General features: G+C 36.5%; 1 protein-coding gene across 1 annotated transcript in view; it reads left to right on the top strand.

Annotated features, from left to right (window-relative positions):
* LOC127659400 (alpha-1,3-mannosyl-glycoprotein 4-beta-N-acetylglucosaminyltransferase B) overlaps positions 1–20,668 on the top strand; it is a 130,020-nt gene that overhangs the window by 102,700 nt on the left and 6,652 nt on the right. Inside the window, exons 9-12 of the mRNA XM_052149201.1 lie at positions 11,388–11,518; positions 13,917–14,024; positions 15,359–15,552; positions 19,900–19,978. Coding sequence (XP_052005161.1) covers positions 11,388–11,518; positions 13,917–14,024; positions 15,359–15,552; positions 19,900–19,978 — 512 coding nt within the window. The remainder of the gene's footprint in view (positions 1–11,387; positions 11,519–13,916; positions 14,025–15,358; positions 15,553–19,899; positions 19,979–20,668) is intronic.

Here is a 20,668-nt window from a genome sequence, read left to right as displayed (position 1 = left end):
ACATTTCAAAGTACAGTAACTGTCATTGAAACAAGATGTCAGATCACTGAAATATAAATAACAGAAAAATACAAACATTATATATACACACACACACACTAAAGAACATGCAGGTTTCCAAATCAATTTTGGTAAAAAAAAAAAAATGTATTTTTTTAAAAACACTATTGTAACACTTACAATAATTGTTAATAATATAAAGAGGTCAGCTCTGGGATGAAAAGAATTACCAGTAAACATAAGCAATGAGGATATTTGGTACCAAATAAAGTGCAGGATACCAAATAAATTGAGGTATAACATCATATATACAAGTCATTTCTAACAATAGGTTAAGTGGTAATAATTTAGAGTAAAGCTCTGGAGTAGAATATACCATTATAACTGCAATGCTGACCTGTGGCACAAGGATTTACAAGCTATATTTAACAATAGAATAGTTAAGCACTGTAACAATGAAATAAGCAGCAAATTGTATATGAAATAATTGAGATCTTTGGTATCAAGGAATGTGCAGGATAACAGGTATAATATACATTTTGACATTCAACTTACACATGAGAACAAGTGGGAATAAATATAATTAACAGCAGAAAAGCTGGCTGTAGAGAACACAGCCAATCAGAATGTCTGGAGAGGTTGGGGACTGCGTGGCGTAGTGGGCTAAGAATCACCGGTTTTCCCCGACCTCCAGAATGAGGCAGTGCAAATTGGCATATCTTCAGTGATTCCTCGTGCGCCTGTATAAAAGGACAAACCATCCCATATTCATCCAAGGAGCTGCCCTCAAAGCAGGGTCATGAGAAAAAAAAAAAAAAGCAATTTCCACAGTGAACAGTGTGGATTGGGTGAGTGTAGTCTGACACTTTTAGCAGGCTTTTTTAGGGGTCTTGATGTTACTGACTGCAGGATAAAGAAAGGGTTCCAGTTGTCAGTGATGCTGGGGTGTCAGTAGTCAGCCTAGGTTTAAGGGGTCGGCTGTGGGTCCCTCTCAGCTGTGCGGCGCCTTTTTCCACCTTCATGTTCAGATGCTCCTTTCAGGTAATGCGTAACGTTAACCTGGATCGCCTCATCAGTGGCATGCTGGGTTGCCGGGTTCATCCGGATGGCTCCTGTAGAAAATAAAGATCTGTCATTCCATTTGAATGGCATAAGGTCATACACATCTACTTAAGTTTAAAAATATATCCAACTTACTTTGAACAATGGTCTTCAGGAACATGTCTCTAAAACATGCTTTATCCCCTACACCAGTCCAGGTTGTATTGATGGAAAGGTGATTAGAGAAGATACTCTGAAGCATTCGCCACACGGTTGTCTTTAGGTCCCTCCCACATTTGATTGCCAAAAACCGAAGCTGAAAATACAAAAAAAAACATGTTACAAATTACATTTCTCTGAAGCTTCTCATAAATTTAAAATGTGACAGGCTGTGGATTCAGGCTGTAGAATATGCAGTGTACGATCTTAATTTGACTTTTTAGATTACCCTATGGCATTATAAACGAAATCGGCACACTTACAAATCGTTGCTGGAGCTCTTTATCCTGCCTCAAACTGTTGTCAAGCAACACCAAATGTTCCTGGGTGTCTAGGGAGGAGTAACAGATCCCCTGGCAGGGATAACTCTCCAACAGACACATTGGCACTGAAATGTTGCAGCATAGCATTTTGTCGTCCATGCTACGCACAACATCGCCTAACTCCAAGACGTCGCAGCATTAGGGTTTGATCTGCACCTACAGGGGTTCCCAGAATAAAAGAATAAAGTAGTCAGTCCTGGTCCTTCAACTACTAAACTATGACATTTATGTCTAGGTCTACTACATGTACAGGTGGCCCCAGTGGGAATTAAACCAACAACCACAGGTGTTGTTTGCAAGTTGTACCCGATTGCCCAGTGCGAGCAAATGTCTTCAACATTGTCCCAACTTGCTTCACCTGCTCTTGAAGTGAGCCGCTGTCACCTGGGAAGTAACAATATATTGATTAGCAATACACTAAATATAATAGTAATATAATATAATCACAATTATCATACCAGTAACTTTCCCTGTAATTTCTATCCACAGTATGTTATGCATGGCATACAAGTTCATAATGAAGAACCCTTATGATAACATCAATTTCATTTTTTTTCTTTGAAGCAGAATATTTGTTTGTAAAAGGGGAGGAAAAAGAAAATAATGAAATATTGGTATACAGATTTTGGTTGATATATCATACTGTACAGTGAAATTTGCTATTGTTTTATCCCTACTCGCCTGAAGGACGGATAGATCAGGCAAATCTCCAGTCAGGCCTTTGTAGAGTGTGTGCTCCTTTGAATAAAACTTTCATTAGTGGGAAGTTGCATATCCACAGGTATTTTAATTCAAACATGCAACATATTGTAATAAATCTACAATATTCAGCCTTTACCTTACACCCTCGGTTGTTGCTCTACACTTTTATTATATTAAATACTTATTTATATAGCTTGCTCACTGTATAATCATGATAGCCTAATACTTATAACACAAGATTGCATCTTAAATGAATGACTGAGTTGAAAACTTGAATAAGAACGCATTTTACACAGAGGGGACCAGCTAGGGAAACTTACTTGCCTACAATAACTGTTTTCATTTGATTTGAGTTACATTAAACATGAATAACCTTAGCCAAGTCCCCAGGAACATCGGGCTATTAAAGTAACAAGCCTGTAACTGCGGTCTTATCAATTCTAGCTTCACCATACACTCAAACTGTGAGGTTTATCTGTTTTCCTCGTGGACCTGTAGCACAATGCCCTGACAGTGACTTCACCTGTGCCCTGATCTTTATTAGAAACTGAGAGGAGAGCAAGTTAATATAATTTATATTACAATTATCACAAAAATTAACAAACAGTTAACTAAGAAAAAACAAGCTTCTATACTAACCTTACATAAAAAATGAACACGTGGCGAACTAGCTTAGCCGCTATCTGCCGGCACACCACATTAGATTAAAATACTTACCCTTGTAGTTGTGCAGATAACTCGATATGTAGAGTTTAAAGCCCTTGTCCCTCTTGCTTGTCGGAGCAGGGGACCAGGCATCAACAATGCGATGAACATCGCTGACGCCAGTATTTTCGGAAGATTCTGGAGACATCGAGTAAAAACAGACATTTTGGGCGTAGCGCAAGTAAACCGGAAACAGATATGGCGACAGCGGAACTTCACAGTTCAGTCTTTGTAATGTGTTTTAGCAATACATTTTTAACATTTATAATGCGTTTAGATTTTTTTTTATTGCCTTTACAGGGACTTTAACACTTTCTTAAACATTTGTACAGGTCATAATTGCAAAACCTGTAAAAGGTAAAATAACCAAAAAAAATCGAGGTTGGAAAAAATGTAGACATAAACGAAATTTCTGCGTAACTGTGAAACCAGAGGATAATTTCAGCTTTTCATTGAGTTTATCCTTCACGTCAAAACAGGGATTTTCATGTTTATGACAGATATCACCATGGTTGCAAATTAATAAAAAAATTAAAGTATACCCGAGATTTTGGCCATGTTGCAGATGTCTTTCACTGTTCACTGATAGTCAGGCATTACGTGAAAAGTCTAACTTCATCAATTTATTCTGCTAAATTGTTCATACCATGAATTAAATATCTATTTTAAAACCTAATCAGAATCATAAAGATATTTATTGCCAAGTAAATTTTACAAAAGGAATTATTTTTGGTTTATTGGTGCATGTCTCAAATGCGCAGCAATCAAAGAAATGTAAACAATTTTGAAGTGCATAAAATAATTAAATATATTTTACATATATTACTGTATAATCGCTTCAGAGTTTCAAAGTAATTGAAATGTCATTTCCTAAACCTTACCTTATCATGGAATCAAGAGTCAAGACTCTGTTATAAACCCTAATGGCTTTGGAGCAAAAAATAATAATAGCCAACATGGCTGGTCGATTTTGAGAGTAGAAACCCTTGTATTTCAAAGCGGCTTGCCGCCAGTCGATCAGCCCGCGACAACCGCCAGAGAAAATGAAGCGGGCGGCTTGCATATCGCAAGAAATGGGAGTGACGAATTCGGCGGCAAACGTTTCATCCCCGCCAGTGGGACGCACCTATTATAGCTTAGGGACGGCGGCAAAAAGAAGCCGTGCGGATATTTTTTGCTATCTGGGATTGTGCCCCTTTTTCCAAGATGAAATATAAGTCTCAGGTGTCCCCAGAATGTGTATGTGAAGTTTCAGCTCAAAATACCCCACGGATCATTTATTATACCATGTTATAAATGCCTCTTTTTGGGTGGAATCAAAAACACGCTGTTTTCGAGTGTGTCTCTTTAAATGCAAATGAGCAGCTGCTCCCCACCCCCGACATAGTTCTGGTCTCCGTGAATACAATCAGAGACATTGGTAACTTTAGCTGCATTAGCTGTGGAATCAGCTAACAAGAACATTCAGAAAGGCGATTTGCAAACATTCACAAAATATAAAGTGCGATACTTACATCTTCAGGATATAAAGCTGGAACACGAACTGTTGGTATTGATCCCTGCTTGAGAATCACATTTTTTGAAAATCCTGCTTTATATTGACACTCAATCACCAAGCAGTCCAGTGTAAAATGATTTGCACAAACATACACACATTTTTGTATTTTTTATGGCACATTTCCTTAAAAAACAAAACTTGTCCACTGCGTCTTCAGTGGCTCTGATGCAGGGAGTACATGAAGACTCTTATGTTCACTTTTACAACCAACAACAGAACAGTTATGATGCTTGGAAAGCATCATAAGTGGAAAATAAATGGCGGACTGTGTGTGTAGATCACTTAGGGGAGGATCTAAGATAACAAGGTGGAGTCAGTCACCAGTCGTGGGTGTGGCTTGCTCTAACGTGACATCCCCTCAGAGCAGAAATGAAAACCGTTCACTTTGGTACACTGTTTTTGATTAATAGATCCCCTTTAAAGTATAACTATGAATAAAGGAAGTCTTATAATGTATTATTACTGTAGTTATAATTATTTATGGGAAGTTATAACTTATTATACAGTGTATTATGAGACATTATGAATTCAGTATAATGCATTAATAATGCCTTTACAATGCATTATAAATATGGGCTTCATAGAAAGTGTTACCAAAGTTCTTTAACTTGACAAATCATCAATAAAATGTGGCGCTTCTGTGTGAGATGCTGAAAAAACAGCAAGGTGCTACAACGGCCAACAATGTCTGACTAGCACATGTTCATATAGAAAAACAATAGAAAAACTGTGTGGATGGGTGCAAAAACGCATTCGGTGTGAACTGCTCCCAATGCAATGCTAAAAAAGCTAGATGCAGTGCAACGCACATATCAGAACACAAAAACGAGACATGCTTTTAAAAGTTGACGTTCTTTCTACCTTACACAACGTTTAAAAATGCTGCGCTCCTATATGAGACACTGAAAAAAACACAAAATGTGTTCTGTGTGAACGTCGCCATGATGAAAGAGCAGGACCATAGACACTCAAGTAAGTAACTGTCAGTGCATGGCACACATCTAAAATGAAATGCTGGCCATTACTTGTATCAGAATTAATTATGCTAATTTCTGATTGGTAAAATGCTTCACCACTGGCTATCAATTGTTTGTTTGACAGTGCAAAGAGAGAACATTGAGATTTTGTTGCCAAAGTAGAAAAAGCATTGTCAAATCAAGTCAAATCATTTTTATTAGTGCTTTTTCAAATACACATTGTTTCAAATTAGCATTAGAGAAAATCAGCTGTAATGTCTGTAATGTCTCAAATACATGAATAGCCAACACTCCTGGAAACATAATAAACAATTTGACTTTTTATAGCTTGGTATTATTTTACATTTCACAACGTAGTTCTACTGTCCACATGTGGACATACATTTTCAGGAAAACTATTTGCTTTTTTTATGTTTATTAGATGCTACTAGTTACAAATCAAAAGTTAAATGGAAAATACACACAGCAGTCATGCTCTGGTCTCAGGAGGTTTTTAGGAGGCAATTCTGCACATCATGCAAATGCTGCACCCCACAGGTGACTTGAGTCCAAAACGTTGCTATGGTCTTGAGAGGTCTGGAGACTTAAAATCTCTTTGGAAATTAAAGACCAACCAGTACATTTCAAAAATCTGCACAAGAAAAAGCATTCTTTTAATGGGATCTGAAAATGCCTGCATCAATTTTTGTTCATTTGCATGTGCCGTGAGTCTCTGCAGTCAAACTCAAACCAGTTGATCACACCATAAAGTTACTTTGATGCTCCATCCATTCATCCAAAAGCAAATAAAAGCGTTTCAAGCTATCTTTAAAAAGGAAAAGGAATGAGTTTATCCGAAGCTCTCCTCTCTCCAAAACAATCAACTGAAGCTCATTTTCAAATGGCAGCCAAAATAATTGCTCTATTATGAGCTGTGTTTGAAATGAAGGCTAATGATGTTGATGATGGTGATCAGTGGTGTCTCTCAGTGGTGTGTAAACTGATGTGTGGAGCTGGCTGAGGGCCTCAGGGGATCAATGTGGAAAAAGACTGATTTTGAGAGCAGTTGAGAGAGAATTAAGCTCTCGACTCAGAGAAGTGGAAATGCACTGATGGGGCCGATGAGTTGACAAGTTAAAGAGATGGTTCAGCCAAAAATGTCAATTCTTTCATTATTTATTCACAACATTGAATTTCTTTATAACACAAAAGGAAAGACTGAAGAATCTAGTTGAAGTTGACCATTGTTGGTTGGATACGGCAAGTAGAATGAACTCAAATCCATTTTTAACAGAACGAACATGGATATTTCTACTCTGAGGGCTGGCCAAGACACAAAATCCTCTTTGTTAGCCAAGGACACAAACACAAGTCTGTTTATGTTGGGTCTGAAAAACCATAACCAAGTACCAGCTTGACCAGCTTATAAGCTAATATAAACTGGTTATTCATGCAGCATGTTGACTATGTCCTGCCTGCTGAGACCAATAATTCCCCATAATGCATTTCATACTCTTGCTCTGAACAGCAGAACACATGACCCTGACAGTGCTGCAGATAAACACCTTTTCTATTTGACTACTTTCTGTCATTCTCACACATGCACGCGTGCGTGCGCACGCACACACACACACACACACATACATACATAAATTTCTCTTGGGTCTTTCTCTGCTCTTTTACTCTAATAGCTCCCAAAGCAGCCCTGAAGCTGTGATTGATGCTCCCTGCCAGTATCTCTCACACACACATACACAGATTTAAGCTTTTTGTCATTTCAGTCCCGCACACGCGCACAATCAAGCATGGCACTTTCCACAAATAGAGTGCAAAGTACTGACCCTGAAACTCTTAAGTATATATTTATTTTTTAACAACAAAAAAACATTTTGTGCATCTAATTCTTTAAAATTAAGTTATGGGACACCAAAGTTTACCCTGTTTGATGATGAAAATGTGAGTGGCACTTGACCATGCAAAACTGGCTGCGTTGATGCTGGGATGTTCTAGGTGGTTCCCAAGGAGGATGTTGCTAGTGGGTTGCAAACAGGGTCAGAAATTAAAGTGCGCTTTCATAAATCATAAAAATGCCCTTGAAACTCAAAATGTGGGGGCAAAAAATGCCCTGTAATTCACGTTTTTTATTTGGAACATCTGATATAGTTCTTAATATGCTGTTATAGTCCTAGTTATACATATTATGCCATAAAAAAATTGTTGATGATGAATAAATTCTCAAGCCTGAAGAATTTGTATTAATGAATTGATAACATTTTTGGACATAAACGGATACGTCACAGCTTGTTTAAAATGGTTAGAAAATAATATGCCCTCATAAATGTAAAAACTATCCCCTGAAAATCAATTTCAGTGGGAAAATATTGCCCCTTAATGTAAAAGTTAATTTCTGACACTTGTTGCTAAGGTGTCTCCTTAAGCCACGTGACTTTAGGTACACTGTAAAAAACATTTTGTTATTTTTACACAAAACAAAACAAAAAAACTTCCACAGCTTTCACAGCTGTGGTTGCCAGAATAATTATGTAAAAAAATACAGTAAAAATGTAAACAACTTTACAGAACAAGCTGTACATTTTACAGTTTATAACTTGTTTTTACTGTATATTTTACAGTGCAGTACTGTCGTTTATATTCTTAAATGATAAACTTAATATATTAACCTTCTGAAACTGTTCAAATCTGCTTTTCACTTTATAATGTATTGTTAATCACCATAGTAATTACAGAAGACCACATGATGACATGAAGTTGTCAAGGTATTCATCACGCTCCAATGTGCATTTTCTATCCACTATACGGTAGAATCAACAAGCCACTGATAAACGTATTAATTGTTTCCCATGATTGTAATTCCTGTCTAAATATATATTTATACTGCCTCTGTGCATTAAATAGTCTGTGAAACGCACCTTTTCATTGTAAACCAGTGATGCTTTAGATGCTTAATTTCTCCACATCAAGAAAAAGCTTGACGTTTTGTATTATAATACAAAATTAGGATAAAATGGCAATACATTCACAATATTCACTTGTCGTAACTAGACTGGACTACTGTAATGCTCTCATTGCAAGCCTCCCTGCATGTGCAATTAGACCTCTGCAAATGATCCAGAATGCAGCAGCACGTCTGGTCTTTAATGAACCAAAGAGAGCACATGTTACTCCACTCTTTGTCTCTCTCCACTGGCTGCCGGTTGATGCACGTATCAAATTCAAGGCTCTGATGCTGGCATACAGAACAGTCACTGGGTCTGCTCCAGCATATCTAAAATAATATCTGCAGAGCTACACACCCACTAGAAGCCTGCGTTCGGCTAAGGAACATCGCCTTATTGTATCAACACAAAGAGGTACCAAAACACTTTCTCGGACTTTCAGCTTCATCATACCACATTGGTCGAATGACCTCCCCATCTCCATCCGTGAAGCTGACTCACTCTCTGTCTTCAAAAAACTACTTAAAATGCATCCTTTCCAAGAGCACTTAACAAGTCACAAAAAAAATAAAAATAATAAAAAATACATTTGCACTTGTATATGTTTTGAATACTATTCTGATGCTAGTGAAACTTTGTAGTATGGCACTTTTCATGCCACTGTCTCCTTAAGATGATTCGCTTATGTTTTCCTCTTTTGTAAGTTGCTTTGGATAAAAGCGTCTGCCAAATGAATAAATGTACAACATATTTAAATAGCAACATACAATCAATGAGAACTTTATTAGAAACACCTGTACACCTAATCATCCATGTGATTATCTAATCAGCCAATCGTGTGGCAGCAGTGCAATGCATAAAATTATGCGGATAAGGGTCAGGAGGGTTTAACTTTCAAAGGGAAACTCTACATTAACAAATTCTCCTTGCTGTAGAACTCTATTTTTATGTTAAATATTGAATGTCTGCTATACAGTCTTGATACAGAGAACACACACACACACACACACACACACACACACACACACACACACACACACACACAAACCTTGAATGGTTGCCAAAGTGTTTCTATTATAATATCTAAAAGGAAAAGCACTTGTAGATCGGATTACTCTCTCTATATCATAAAGGATCTATTAAGGGTTAAGGGTTTACTGTCAGCATTATACATTCATTTATGTTGAAATATTTATTATGGCTAATAACTGATATTAAATAATTGTGTCTGGATAACATACTGTTTGAATGAGTTCTAAATGTTCATCTGGGGGGTGTGTGTGTGTGCGTGCGTGCGCGCGCTCAGATCAATATTTGAGCACAAATGGTCAATGTTTGCCTGTGGTGGATCATGCACTGATGTGTGTTCCTACTAATGATACTAAACTAGTCTGTTCAACATCAAACAACTTGCAAATCTGCCTTTTTCAATCCCACACAACAGATGTTAATGGATTTTAAAATAGCCATTATAAGCAACTTTGTATTACAATTCTTATTAAATATAGATAATTGATATAAGCATTGTAACTGTTTGTGTCAAAGGTCAGCCCCCTGCAGTTTGCTGTATTTATACTCAAATTCACATGACAGCACTAACATAGGCAAAACAACTAGGCTCACACAGGAACATCAAAAAATTTAAAGGGACTTATATTATACTTTTGTTTAAAATAATTTTAGTATTAGTTTTCCTGAGGTGAGTCAAATTTTTGTGGCAAAAATGGTCATAATTTCGTTTTCCATGACCTTTTTTTCACTTTCTCTTTTATTACATGCACCCCTTTGCATGTAATATGAGTTACAGAACAATATAGCTTTTAACCTTCAATAACAGCATTTTTGTGAGGCCTACATTACATTGTGACAGATTCACAAAGCAATGCAATCACAAAAATAAACTTTAGTCACCTGTTTCTAACATTGGAATCCATCAGAAGAATATGCAGAGCTGTAGGTGCTACACACAGTCAGAAAAAGCACAAGGTTTGACAAAGCTTCTACATATTTAGTCCTTCTATGTTGTTTAATTTTTATTAAACCTTATTTTTAAGATTTACAAATACAATTCTGTCTGCATTGTCTATGCAGATCCAAGTGGTAATATTACGTATATGTTGTGGACTTGCATTAGGCCTATTATTTTTTTATTAGGCTTCATTAGGCTTATTCATTAGGCTTATTTATTTTCTTCAACAGTAAGATTTTAAATTGTTAAATTACCATCATGATGCATCTTTTATGTCTCATATTTGTTATTTCTTTACGAACATTTTTAAGATTAACACTGATTAACTGACAGAAGAAAATAACAAATGTAACTTAATTGAACATTAAAACTGATACTTCTTTTTAAAAAGTTCTAAAGAGTTCTAAAACCATTTAAAGACACTAGAGTTTGTAGTTTCAGTCTTTTGAAGTGTGTCCCAATTAGAAGGGGCTTTAATATAGATTTCTAACCCAGCAGAAATGTCTTGCCTCAGTTCATTTGTGACAAAAACAGCTTTGAAAAATTTTGAGGGAAATAAAAGAAAGTTGTCATGTTGAGGAATCATATCTAATCAAAACTTGTTAATTAAACTCTTCTTGTGAAAATGTTATGATTTATTTAGAACATCTAATGTTGTATCACATTAGTAGTAATCCTGGCAGCTTTGATATGAAAATGTAATTATTCTCAGAGCTCAAGGGGTTTTTCACTTTGATTTTTGTAAATGTTTTTGCCCTTCATCTTTCCTCCTGTGTTTCTAGTGTTTTAGGAGAGTAAATCGGTGTACTTAGTTTAATATGCCCACAGATACTCATCATATTTGCATTCTGAAATGTTTAAAGCTCATTTTAAGGGTTTATGTCTTGGCTGTGTGATGTAATTAATTCAGACTGTCTCATGTTGATGATATTAATGAATTGCATTTGCTTATTTTAGGTAAAATGTTCAAGTCGTTGGACTTGCCTCTGATTGTGGAGTTTATGCTGATGTTCTACAAAGACAAGCCCATTGATTGGCTGCTGGACCACATCATGTGGGTGAAGGTGTGCAACCCAGAAAAAGATGCGGTAAGACGTAAATAATTACACATCCATACATCCCGTTAACTTGATCACACTTACTCATTCAGTAGATGTGATATTTTACAAAATGGGCAACTTTTGTGTCCCTCATTAACACATGTGTAAATAATTAGTAAAAACAGGGAAAAAAACAGTTCTATCGGGAAGACACGCAGGCTTGAGTGAGGTTTAAGATGTCATTTATCTGATGAATGTTAAACAGAAAAGTAATGTCTCTCTTTGGCGTAGGCCCCGTCTGGCGGTCCGAGGGAGTTGTACTCGGAACCGTCATATCCTGCCGGAGATATGTGCGGGACGGGACTCAACATGTGGTGGTGGGGTGGTAGAGGTTGCCGTGTTAGCACACTGAAAAAGCAATGTGATAGATTATGAGCAGAGTTATAAAGCAATGGCTTACGTGCGATTGGCTAGGAATTACCCAGCTAATGATGCGATGATGTACAGCTGCTAGTCTTCCCGCTAGAACTACGCTGCGCTTACATTTAATAGCTGACACCAACTTTTAATATGTGATAATATATGCATTGTTCTAAACAAATCAGCTAAATTCCAGTAGCTTTGCTTTACTCATGTTTTTCCATCTTTCATTATGAGGTCTTCTCCTTGCTATATACATTTTTTATTGAAAAAAGGCTGGTATTTTTTAATTATATATTGTAATATTTACCAGAAAAAAGTGGCAGCTTTTATAAGTCGCACCGGGTCAAAATAGCATTATTTAGAGAAAAAAATACAGTTAAGTCACATCTCTGTATAAGTCACACTGACAGATGTGGCATGCGGCAGGCACTAGGACTTCAGATGCTCAAATGTCAGACGGGCTTCGTGAAACTACAAATCTTTAAAAAAAAAAGTAAATAAGTAAATAAATAAATAAATAAACTTCATATCATGGTGTTTTTGTGCTTGTTTTATACGGGAGAATTAGCTTTAAGTAATCGTGGGTAAAAGTTTATTATATTCTGTTTATATTTCATGAAAGAAATATAAACATTTGTTTATAACATCTGTAACTTCATGTGCTGTACAGAAATAAACAGCTTTTAGTCGGAGTAAAACAATATGCCTGTTGTATTCTTTTCATTCATTAATGTTAGCGACTTTGTCTATGTATGGATATTCCTGATGCAACCCTCTTTGCAATTTTGTGGGCATGTGAGGAGTTGCGTTTGACAGTGATTTAGAGTTTGTTAAACAATAATGTTATGAAGCCAGAATATTTAAACTGGTTGCATGAAGTACTTTGTAAAAGGAAAAATATTCTTAATTGGCAACTTCAAAACACTTCTACCATCACTATGAGTGATGCTTTCATCGGTTTTGGTGCGCGCGTGTTTCACCGGCTGACATCAGTTACGTATAAATTATGTATATATAAATCGCTTCGGACTGTAAGTCACTAGACCTCTCAGATGATGAAAATAAGGTAAGTTGTAAATTTAACAAGGTATTATTCAAAAAGTTTTTTTGTCCCCAGGTTATGCTTCAAACCTGACCATTATAGCTATACCTTATTAAAATAATGGACACAAATAATTCCATAAATAATTAAGAAATACACCATTTGTCTGATAATACTGTAGATGGATGGATGGATGGATAGATGGATGATAGACAGATAAATGGATGGATGAATAGATGGATTGATGGATAGAAAGAAAGATGGATGAATGGATAAATGGATGGATAGATGAATAGATAGATGGACAGATGGACGGACGGAAAGACAGACTGACGGACAAATGGATGGATGAATGAATGAATGGATGGATTAATGAATGAATGGATAGATAGACAGATGGATGGATGGATGAAGGCATAGTTAGATGGTTGGATGAATAGATAGAAAGAAAGACAGACAGACGTACAGACGGACGGATGGATAGACAGACAGACAGACAGAGACAGATAGATAGATAGATAGATAGACAGAACGGATGGATGGACAGACAGACAGACAGACAGACAGATGGATAGACAGACAGACACAGATAGACAGACAGATAGATATACATATAGATAGACAGATAGATAGACAGACAGACGGATGGATAGACAGACAGACGGACGACAGACAGACAGATATACATATAGATAGACAGACAGACAGACAGACAGATATACATATAGATAGATAGATATACATATAGATAGATAGATAGACAGACGGACATACAGACGGATGGATGGATAGACAGAGACAGATAGACAGACAGACAGATAGATAGATAGACAGACAGACAGACGGATGGATGGATAGACAGACACAGACAGACAGACAGACAGACAGACAGATAGATAGATAGATGGATAGACAGACAGAGACAGATATACAGACAGACAGACAGATACATACTAATGTGTGTTTTCTTGTTTTTCACAGAAACATTGTGACCGTCAGAAGGCAAATCTACGGATCCGCTTTAAACCATCTCTCTTCCAACATGTTGGAACACATTCTTCCCTTGCTGGAAAGATCCAAAAACTCAAGGTGATCTTTTTTAATATTTTTAAACATCTGAGTCTGTATGTGTAATAATTTAATACATCTGCAGCCCTCTAGCACAGAGCCTGCCACAAGACTACCATAATTTCTCCTCAAACTGTGGCCAAATAGCAAATCACAAAACCCACAGGCCAACTGATAACAGGACACATTGTTATAAATCAGCTTGAGTCCCTGCTCACTCTGTATTCCTTCAAATGAAGAGTGGTGGGGATCACCATGGTGATGAGCGCTCATGTGAACCGCCCCGTATTTGACGTATTGATTTTTCTTCTCTGCTGGCTAGCCGGTAACTACATCTGACTGTCCATTTCCTCAGGGTTCTGCTCACTGTATTCCTTTCCATGTTTGTTGTAATTCCTGTTTCAATCACTTATGTTACTCTTCATCTCCAGTGTTTACCTTGCCTTATTCATCTTTCTCATATCAGCAATGCAGGAAGGATTGACAATGGCATTAAAATTGTAATCAATAAAAAAACATTTATTATATGTATACTGTGTCTGTATGTATAGTGTCAGTCAATTAAAATGTTTAATCGTGATTAATTGCATAGTTCTTTTATATTAATTGCGATTAATCACATATTTTGAAAGTGCTGAAATTGTAACTTCTAATTGTATACTTCTTTTCCTTTTAAATTTCATTTAGTTCAATCTTAGGAAAGAAAACGAAACAATATGTAACAATATAATGCTTTATTAACATGTTCCAAACAAAGCCTTCCACAGCATTAAAACATCACCAATTTAAGCAACATTAAACGCTTCCCAAAGTCTTTCACTAATTCACCCTTTGGTTGACATATTGAAAGAACTAGTCTCCCCATAGGTTGCATTATTATTGCAATGGGCATTAAATCTGGTAAACTCTCATCCTCCACAACATTAATCTGCCGGTAGACTGAGGCTATCCGCTTTCCTACAGCAATTGTGAAGCAATCGTGTTCATGATTCACATCAGGGCGTCAATGCCAGCACCACTTTGAACTCCACATGAAAAGAGCTTTCAGACAAAAACTGTTGTGTGTGTGAGTTGTGAAGTGTACGTCAGTGTAATGACCAAGGGCAGACACATTACAAAGGTTCTGCCCTTCCAATCAATGTTTACGCTGGTTTATGGTTTAAGCATTATATACAGATAAAATTGACTCGACTCGGTGACCTCAAAGCTAATATACATGGACTAAAATCCCCAAAACTCTAGTGTCTTTTAACAAAGTTCTCCTGCTCTTTCATAATGCTAATTATTCTTCTAAATATTCTTATACATTATTCACACTTTCTTTTCATCATCTCTCTCAATCTCTATTTTATCAGGATAAAGACTTCGGAAAGCAAACATTGCATAAAGGTCATGCTAACCCTCTAGCTGAGGTCACTACAAGTCTCAAGACCTACCAGCACTTCACGCTGGAGAAGGCCTATCTGGGAGAAGATTTCTTCTGGGCCTTCACACCCATGGCTGGAGACTTCATACGCATCCGATTCTTTACACCTGTCCGTGTAGAGAGGTACATAATTGTTATGCATGCAGCTTTTATGACCTCATGAATAAATATGACATCATTGTTCATTGTTAGTTTCTGATACCTACTACATTTTACTTATGTCAAAATATAATCTTATTGTTAAGTGTTAGCCACTTCCCTTGTACATTCATATTTTTTTTAATTGATTACTTATAATTAATTCAATAAGTATTAATCAAAAAGTAGCAATACACAATTATTTAGTGTAATTAAAAATGTACTATTTTACCCAATATTTGTGTTTACTATAGCCAATATTTGTATGCTTATTAGAGCATCAAATTGTTATCTTAGCAGCACGTTAACATCAAAACTATTGGAACTTCGGATGCCTCCTTAGAAGGTAGCTGCTTGTGTAGACAGCAAGGCAGCTCAGGTTTGGAACAGACCTACTATCTGTGCGAGTCTATTCCATTGCGCTATTTCCATTACATTTTTAACCCTAATTGAAAGTTCGTGCATATTTCAGGCTTAATTGAGAGCTAATCAAGCTCAGTCTGAATGAGAGGATTTGATGATCACTCAGAGAGTCCCTTTATGCTACAGAAGTCACAGTTTAACAAGTGCAGGGGTCTATTTACACTCTACAGCAGCTTTACGCATGCAATTATAGAAAGATATCTGCCACTCTAGTTGCTGTGATCCACAGAACTCAGAGAAGACTGAATTTGAGGCTTATATGCAATATTAAGTGGAACCAAAATGTATTAGACACTTCAGTCACACTTACTGAATGTCTGAATTTTTTTTTGCATTGGACCAGTGATCAGCTGGTTCGGCTTTGACATTTTACATACAGAAACTAAATTGTACACAAATTGTGCTATTTTATCCTTTAAATGTACCATATTAACATTACCATGAACTACATGGGAAAATAACATGCTAAATTATTTACATGACATAGGCTGAATAAATTGACGATTTTGGCACAAACCATGTTTATTCTTTTTGCAAATAAACCCATACTCTATGTAGTCCGGTTTGTATTTTCTTTTACCTAGCACAGCCAATATTTAGTGATCCTAAGTATGCATAAGTACATGTTTAGTTGCATTTTATTATTAAGTTGACTTGACGAAACTAACATACTGTTATTCTACAGACTTTGTTTAGGGTTTTACAAAAATCCCTTAACAAAGAGCCAACTTGTCAATTTTAACTCTTCCTAAAGCTTTTAAGCTAAAACTTTGCACAGACCTTCAGACTGTTCTGACTTGCATTGCTTTATCTTTTCCAACTGATCGTAATTAGGGTTTTCACCCAGCGTATGATCAAATATCCCAACAATTCCATAGATTTTCACTGGCGGCCAAAAGTTTGGAAAAATGTACAGATTTTGCTGTTTCGGAAAGAAATTTGTACTTTAATTCACCAAAGTGGCATTCAACTGATCGCAAAGTATAGTCAGGACATTACTGATGTAAAAACCAGCACCATCACCATTTGAAAAAAGTCATTTTTGATCTAATCTAGACAGCAGCATCACTCCAACACCTTATCCTTGAGTAGTCATGCTAAATTGCTCATTTGATATTAGAAAATCACTTTTCATTATATAAAACACAGTTGAAAGCTATTTGGTTCTTTAAATGAAGCTTAACGTTGTGTTTGTTTTTGAGTTGCCACAGTATGCAATAGACTTGCATGTCTTAAGGTCAATATTTGGTCAGAAATGGCAAAAAAGAAACAGATGAAGATTTCACACAAAGCTGTAACTACAGTCTTCAAAGACAAAGCACAACTGGCTCTAACAAGGACAGAGAGAGATGTGGAAGACCAGATGTACAACTAAACAAGAGGATAAGTACATCAGAGTCTCTAGTTTGAGAAATAGACACCTCACATGTCCTCAGCTGACAGCTGATGTTGGAGAGGTTGAGGAGGCCGATTGCACCACGTTTAGTGAGCTACTGCCACCCCCCTTTACATGGTGCCCCTACGCATTGCATACCTTGCATATATGGTTTTTGCATAAAAGTATTCTACAAGACTCCAGTGGTTATATTAATGACTTTGGAAGTGATTTGTGACAAGTCCTCCTCCAGTTCAACTTCCAAAGGACACAAGGACAACTCAATGTTCCGACTCAATCACTTATTTTCATTTCTTTGTCAGTTGATTGGTCTGTTCAACTTGTTAGGTTGTAATGTGATAGGTTGTAAACCTTCAAAACAGAGAACAAACGTTACCATTTTAATTAAACATTTCGTGAAGCATTTTAAATTAATTTTAAATATTGAATTCCTTTTACATAAAGAAAAATGATTTCATGAATTCAAATTAATTTGTAAATGTTTAACATCTACCAGTAATGTAATATTTTACCATTTTTAACTTTGTACATCCTTCAAATCTTATACTTTTAATTTTCCCCAAACACAAATGAAATATTTCTTAGCACAAACCCATTTAACACAAAACCAATGAAGTCAATACTGCAATGTGTTTCTTAAACCATCTACACAGAAGTTAAACACAGCTTGAACATATTTAGCAGTATTTCAAACATCATAAAAGTAAATTAAACATTTCACCAACCATTGGCGTCTTTGGACTGAACCTATGAGTGAACTTGGAGTGTCTTCTCTGAAGTTTGCTTGTCTGAATGACTGTGAACCTTCATGCTTCAGCAGGTGCTCTTAATAAAGCACCTGGATCGCTACTGCTGGTGCACTCTGGGAAATGTAGTTCTTGAGAATCGTTTTAAAGATTCAGCGCAACAATTTGATTGGTGTGGATGAGAAACAGATCAATATCTTAGTCAATTTTTACTATAAATTCTCCTCCCTGCTCTGTCAATCTCCACTTTAACTTTAACATTTACATTCTTCTACTTGTGTTTTTGGTGATTCACATTCTTTATGCATACGCCCCCTACTGGGGAATGAGTAGAATTCCTAGCAAAGATGGATTTGCACAGGGTATGAACAAAAGTGTCCAGAGTGTTTAATTTGGACATTTATTTTAATGTTGCCTCAAGCATATGGCTGAACACAAAATTATGTATTGATAATTACAATACTCATGTATTGAGTGTTGAAATCCTTTAGGTATTTACAGCTGCGCTACCTGCTCTGTACTATTTTTGGGGGTAGCACACACACACCCCTAAAGCGGCATATACTTTGGGACAGGTGATTACTGCTTTTTGAAAAGGTCATGAGGCATCAGTGTGTTACTCCCTGCTAATTTAGAGTCTGGGGTACAGAGATTTAACTTCTCTTAAGAGATTATGGGAGAAAGATTTAAACTTGGTATTGGAGGAGGGAGTGTGGGCTAAGAGTCTAAAAAATGTCAAGTCTGCATCTAGAGATGCAAGTGTGCATCTTATGCAATTTAAGATTTTAAATAGATTCTATTGGACCCCCTCTAGATTGTATAGTCTTTCAAGAATTTGGGAGAAGGTTCGTAGTTTTATGTGTGACATACTGGACACTCAAATTTCATTTTGCCCCTGACCCTGTATTTTGGGCGATGGGGCACTCATCAATATGGGGAATAAATACATACAAAATTGGGTTCTGGTCAATGTTATAATTGGCAGACATATTATTTTAAGGGGATGGAAGTCAGCTGGAGGGCCCTCATTTCCAGAGTGGTGTGCGGAGATGGGGAGGGTGGTAGCTTTTGAGGAGGTGTCATGTAGAAGGCTAGGATTTTGGAATTTGTTTGATAGGAAATGGGGCATTTATTTAGTGTTTTTGGGAACTCTCAGGGAGGGGCTGTGGAGCGAAAAGTATAGTTTTAATTATGTATGATTATTATATATATATTTATTTTTCTATTCTTTGTGTGTGTGTGTGTGTGTTCTTATATGTGACCATAGGGGTGTTCATTGGGGGTCAGGGTGGGTTGGTGATTGGGGAGGGGTAATATTGGGGGTTAAATGTTGATTCAATGTATATATGTTGTGTTTTTCTTTGTTATATGTCTACAAATCAAAAAAATTAAACAATGTAACAAAAAGTAACAATGTTCCACTAACGTTTGACAACCAGAAGTGTCCAAACACGTTTTGTCTACATATAGAACTTTATATCTATTCTGATATCATTTTAACCATAACAAGCTTCTTTTTGTGAAATCTTTTGCTTGGAAAGTGTGCTCTATCTTTCTTTTAAATACAGTATATGCTACTTTCTTTCATATTTTGAGGTCTAGCGCAAAGACATTCAGACATTTTTAAGTGTGCCTTAAGTGACCAAATACTTTTTGGGTCACTGTGTACTGCAGGATCTATAAATAAAAAGGTGATAAAATGATGAACGAGGAAACAAATGCAGATTAGTTAATTCGAATTTTACTCCATTTTGTGTGTGTGTGCAGGTATTTTTTCCGCAGTGGAAACATCGAGCACCCCGGAGACAAGCTCTTCAACACTACAGTGGAGGTTCTACCATTCGATGTGAGTGTTATCGTGTGCAGATAAACACTAACAGTGTGTTTGCAGGAGGACCAGTACGTCTCATCTGGGCTCTTCTGCTTCACTGAAGCCTCTATAAACACCCCACAGATTGCTCAGATCTCAACAAACATTCAAATTCTGCTTCAGTCAGTGCTAAAAATGTAATGTGGTCGAAACAGTCCTTAGGAGGGTTCCTTTCTGAGGAGCTAAATTTATCCTAGTTTTTAGTGTATTGGGTAAAATTGTCAAAAGAGACAAGAAAACGGTGGCTAGCTGGATTCAAAGTATACACGTATAGCCTACATATTTTATATATACAAATTTTAGCAATAAGCTACCCGAGTTTTACCACAGGTAAAACATCATTTAAAATTAATGATTTAAACAACTTTACAGCTCAAATAATATGCACTTACATTAATTTGTTAAGTTATTAGCTTCATATTTCTGCCTTTTAAACCCTCCAAAATTGGCCCCATTAACGTCCATTGTAAGTGCCTCACTGTAACCTTGATTTTTGTTTTTTTCATCCCTGTGCACTCGAATTGGCCCATTAGTAACTACAGTCTTGACCAACACAAAACGGGTATCATTTTAAAGCTTAGCTGCACTATACAATGCATGTAGGCATTAAGACCAAAACTGAACAAGTGCTTTGAAATTTGCAGACAAATCAGAAGTTTTCCATTT

Source organism: Xyrauchen texanus, chromosome 19 (assembly GCF_025860055.1).
Source record: "Xyrauchen texanus isolate HMW12.3.18 chromosome 19, RBS_HiC_50CHRs, whole genome shotgun sequence".
In the NCBI taxonomy this organism is placed as follows: domain Eukaryota; kingdom Metazoa; phylum Chordata; class Actinopteri; order Cypriniformes; family Catostomidae; genus Xyrauchen; species Xyrauchen texanus.
The sequence above is the reverse complement of the archived record's forward strand: the minus strand, read 5'-3'. Positions and strand labels throughout refer to the sequence as shown.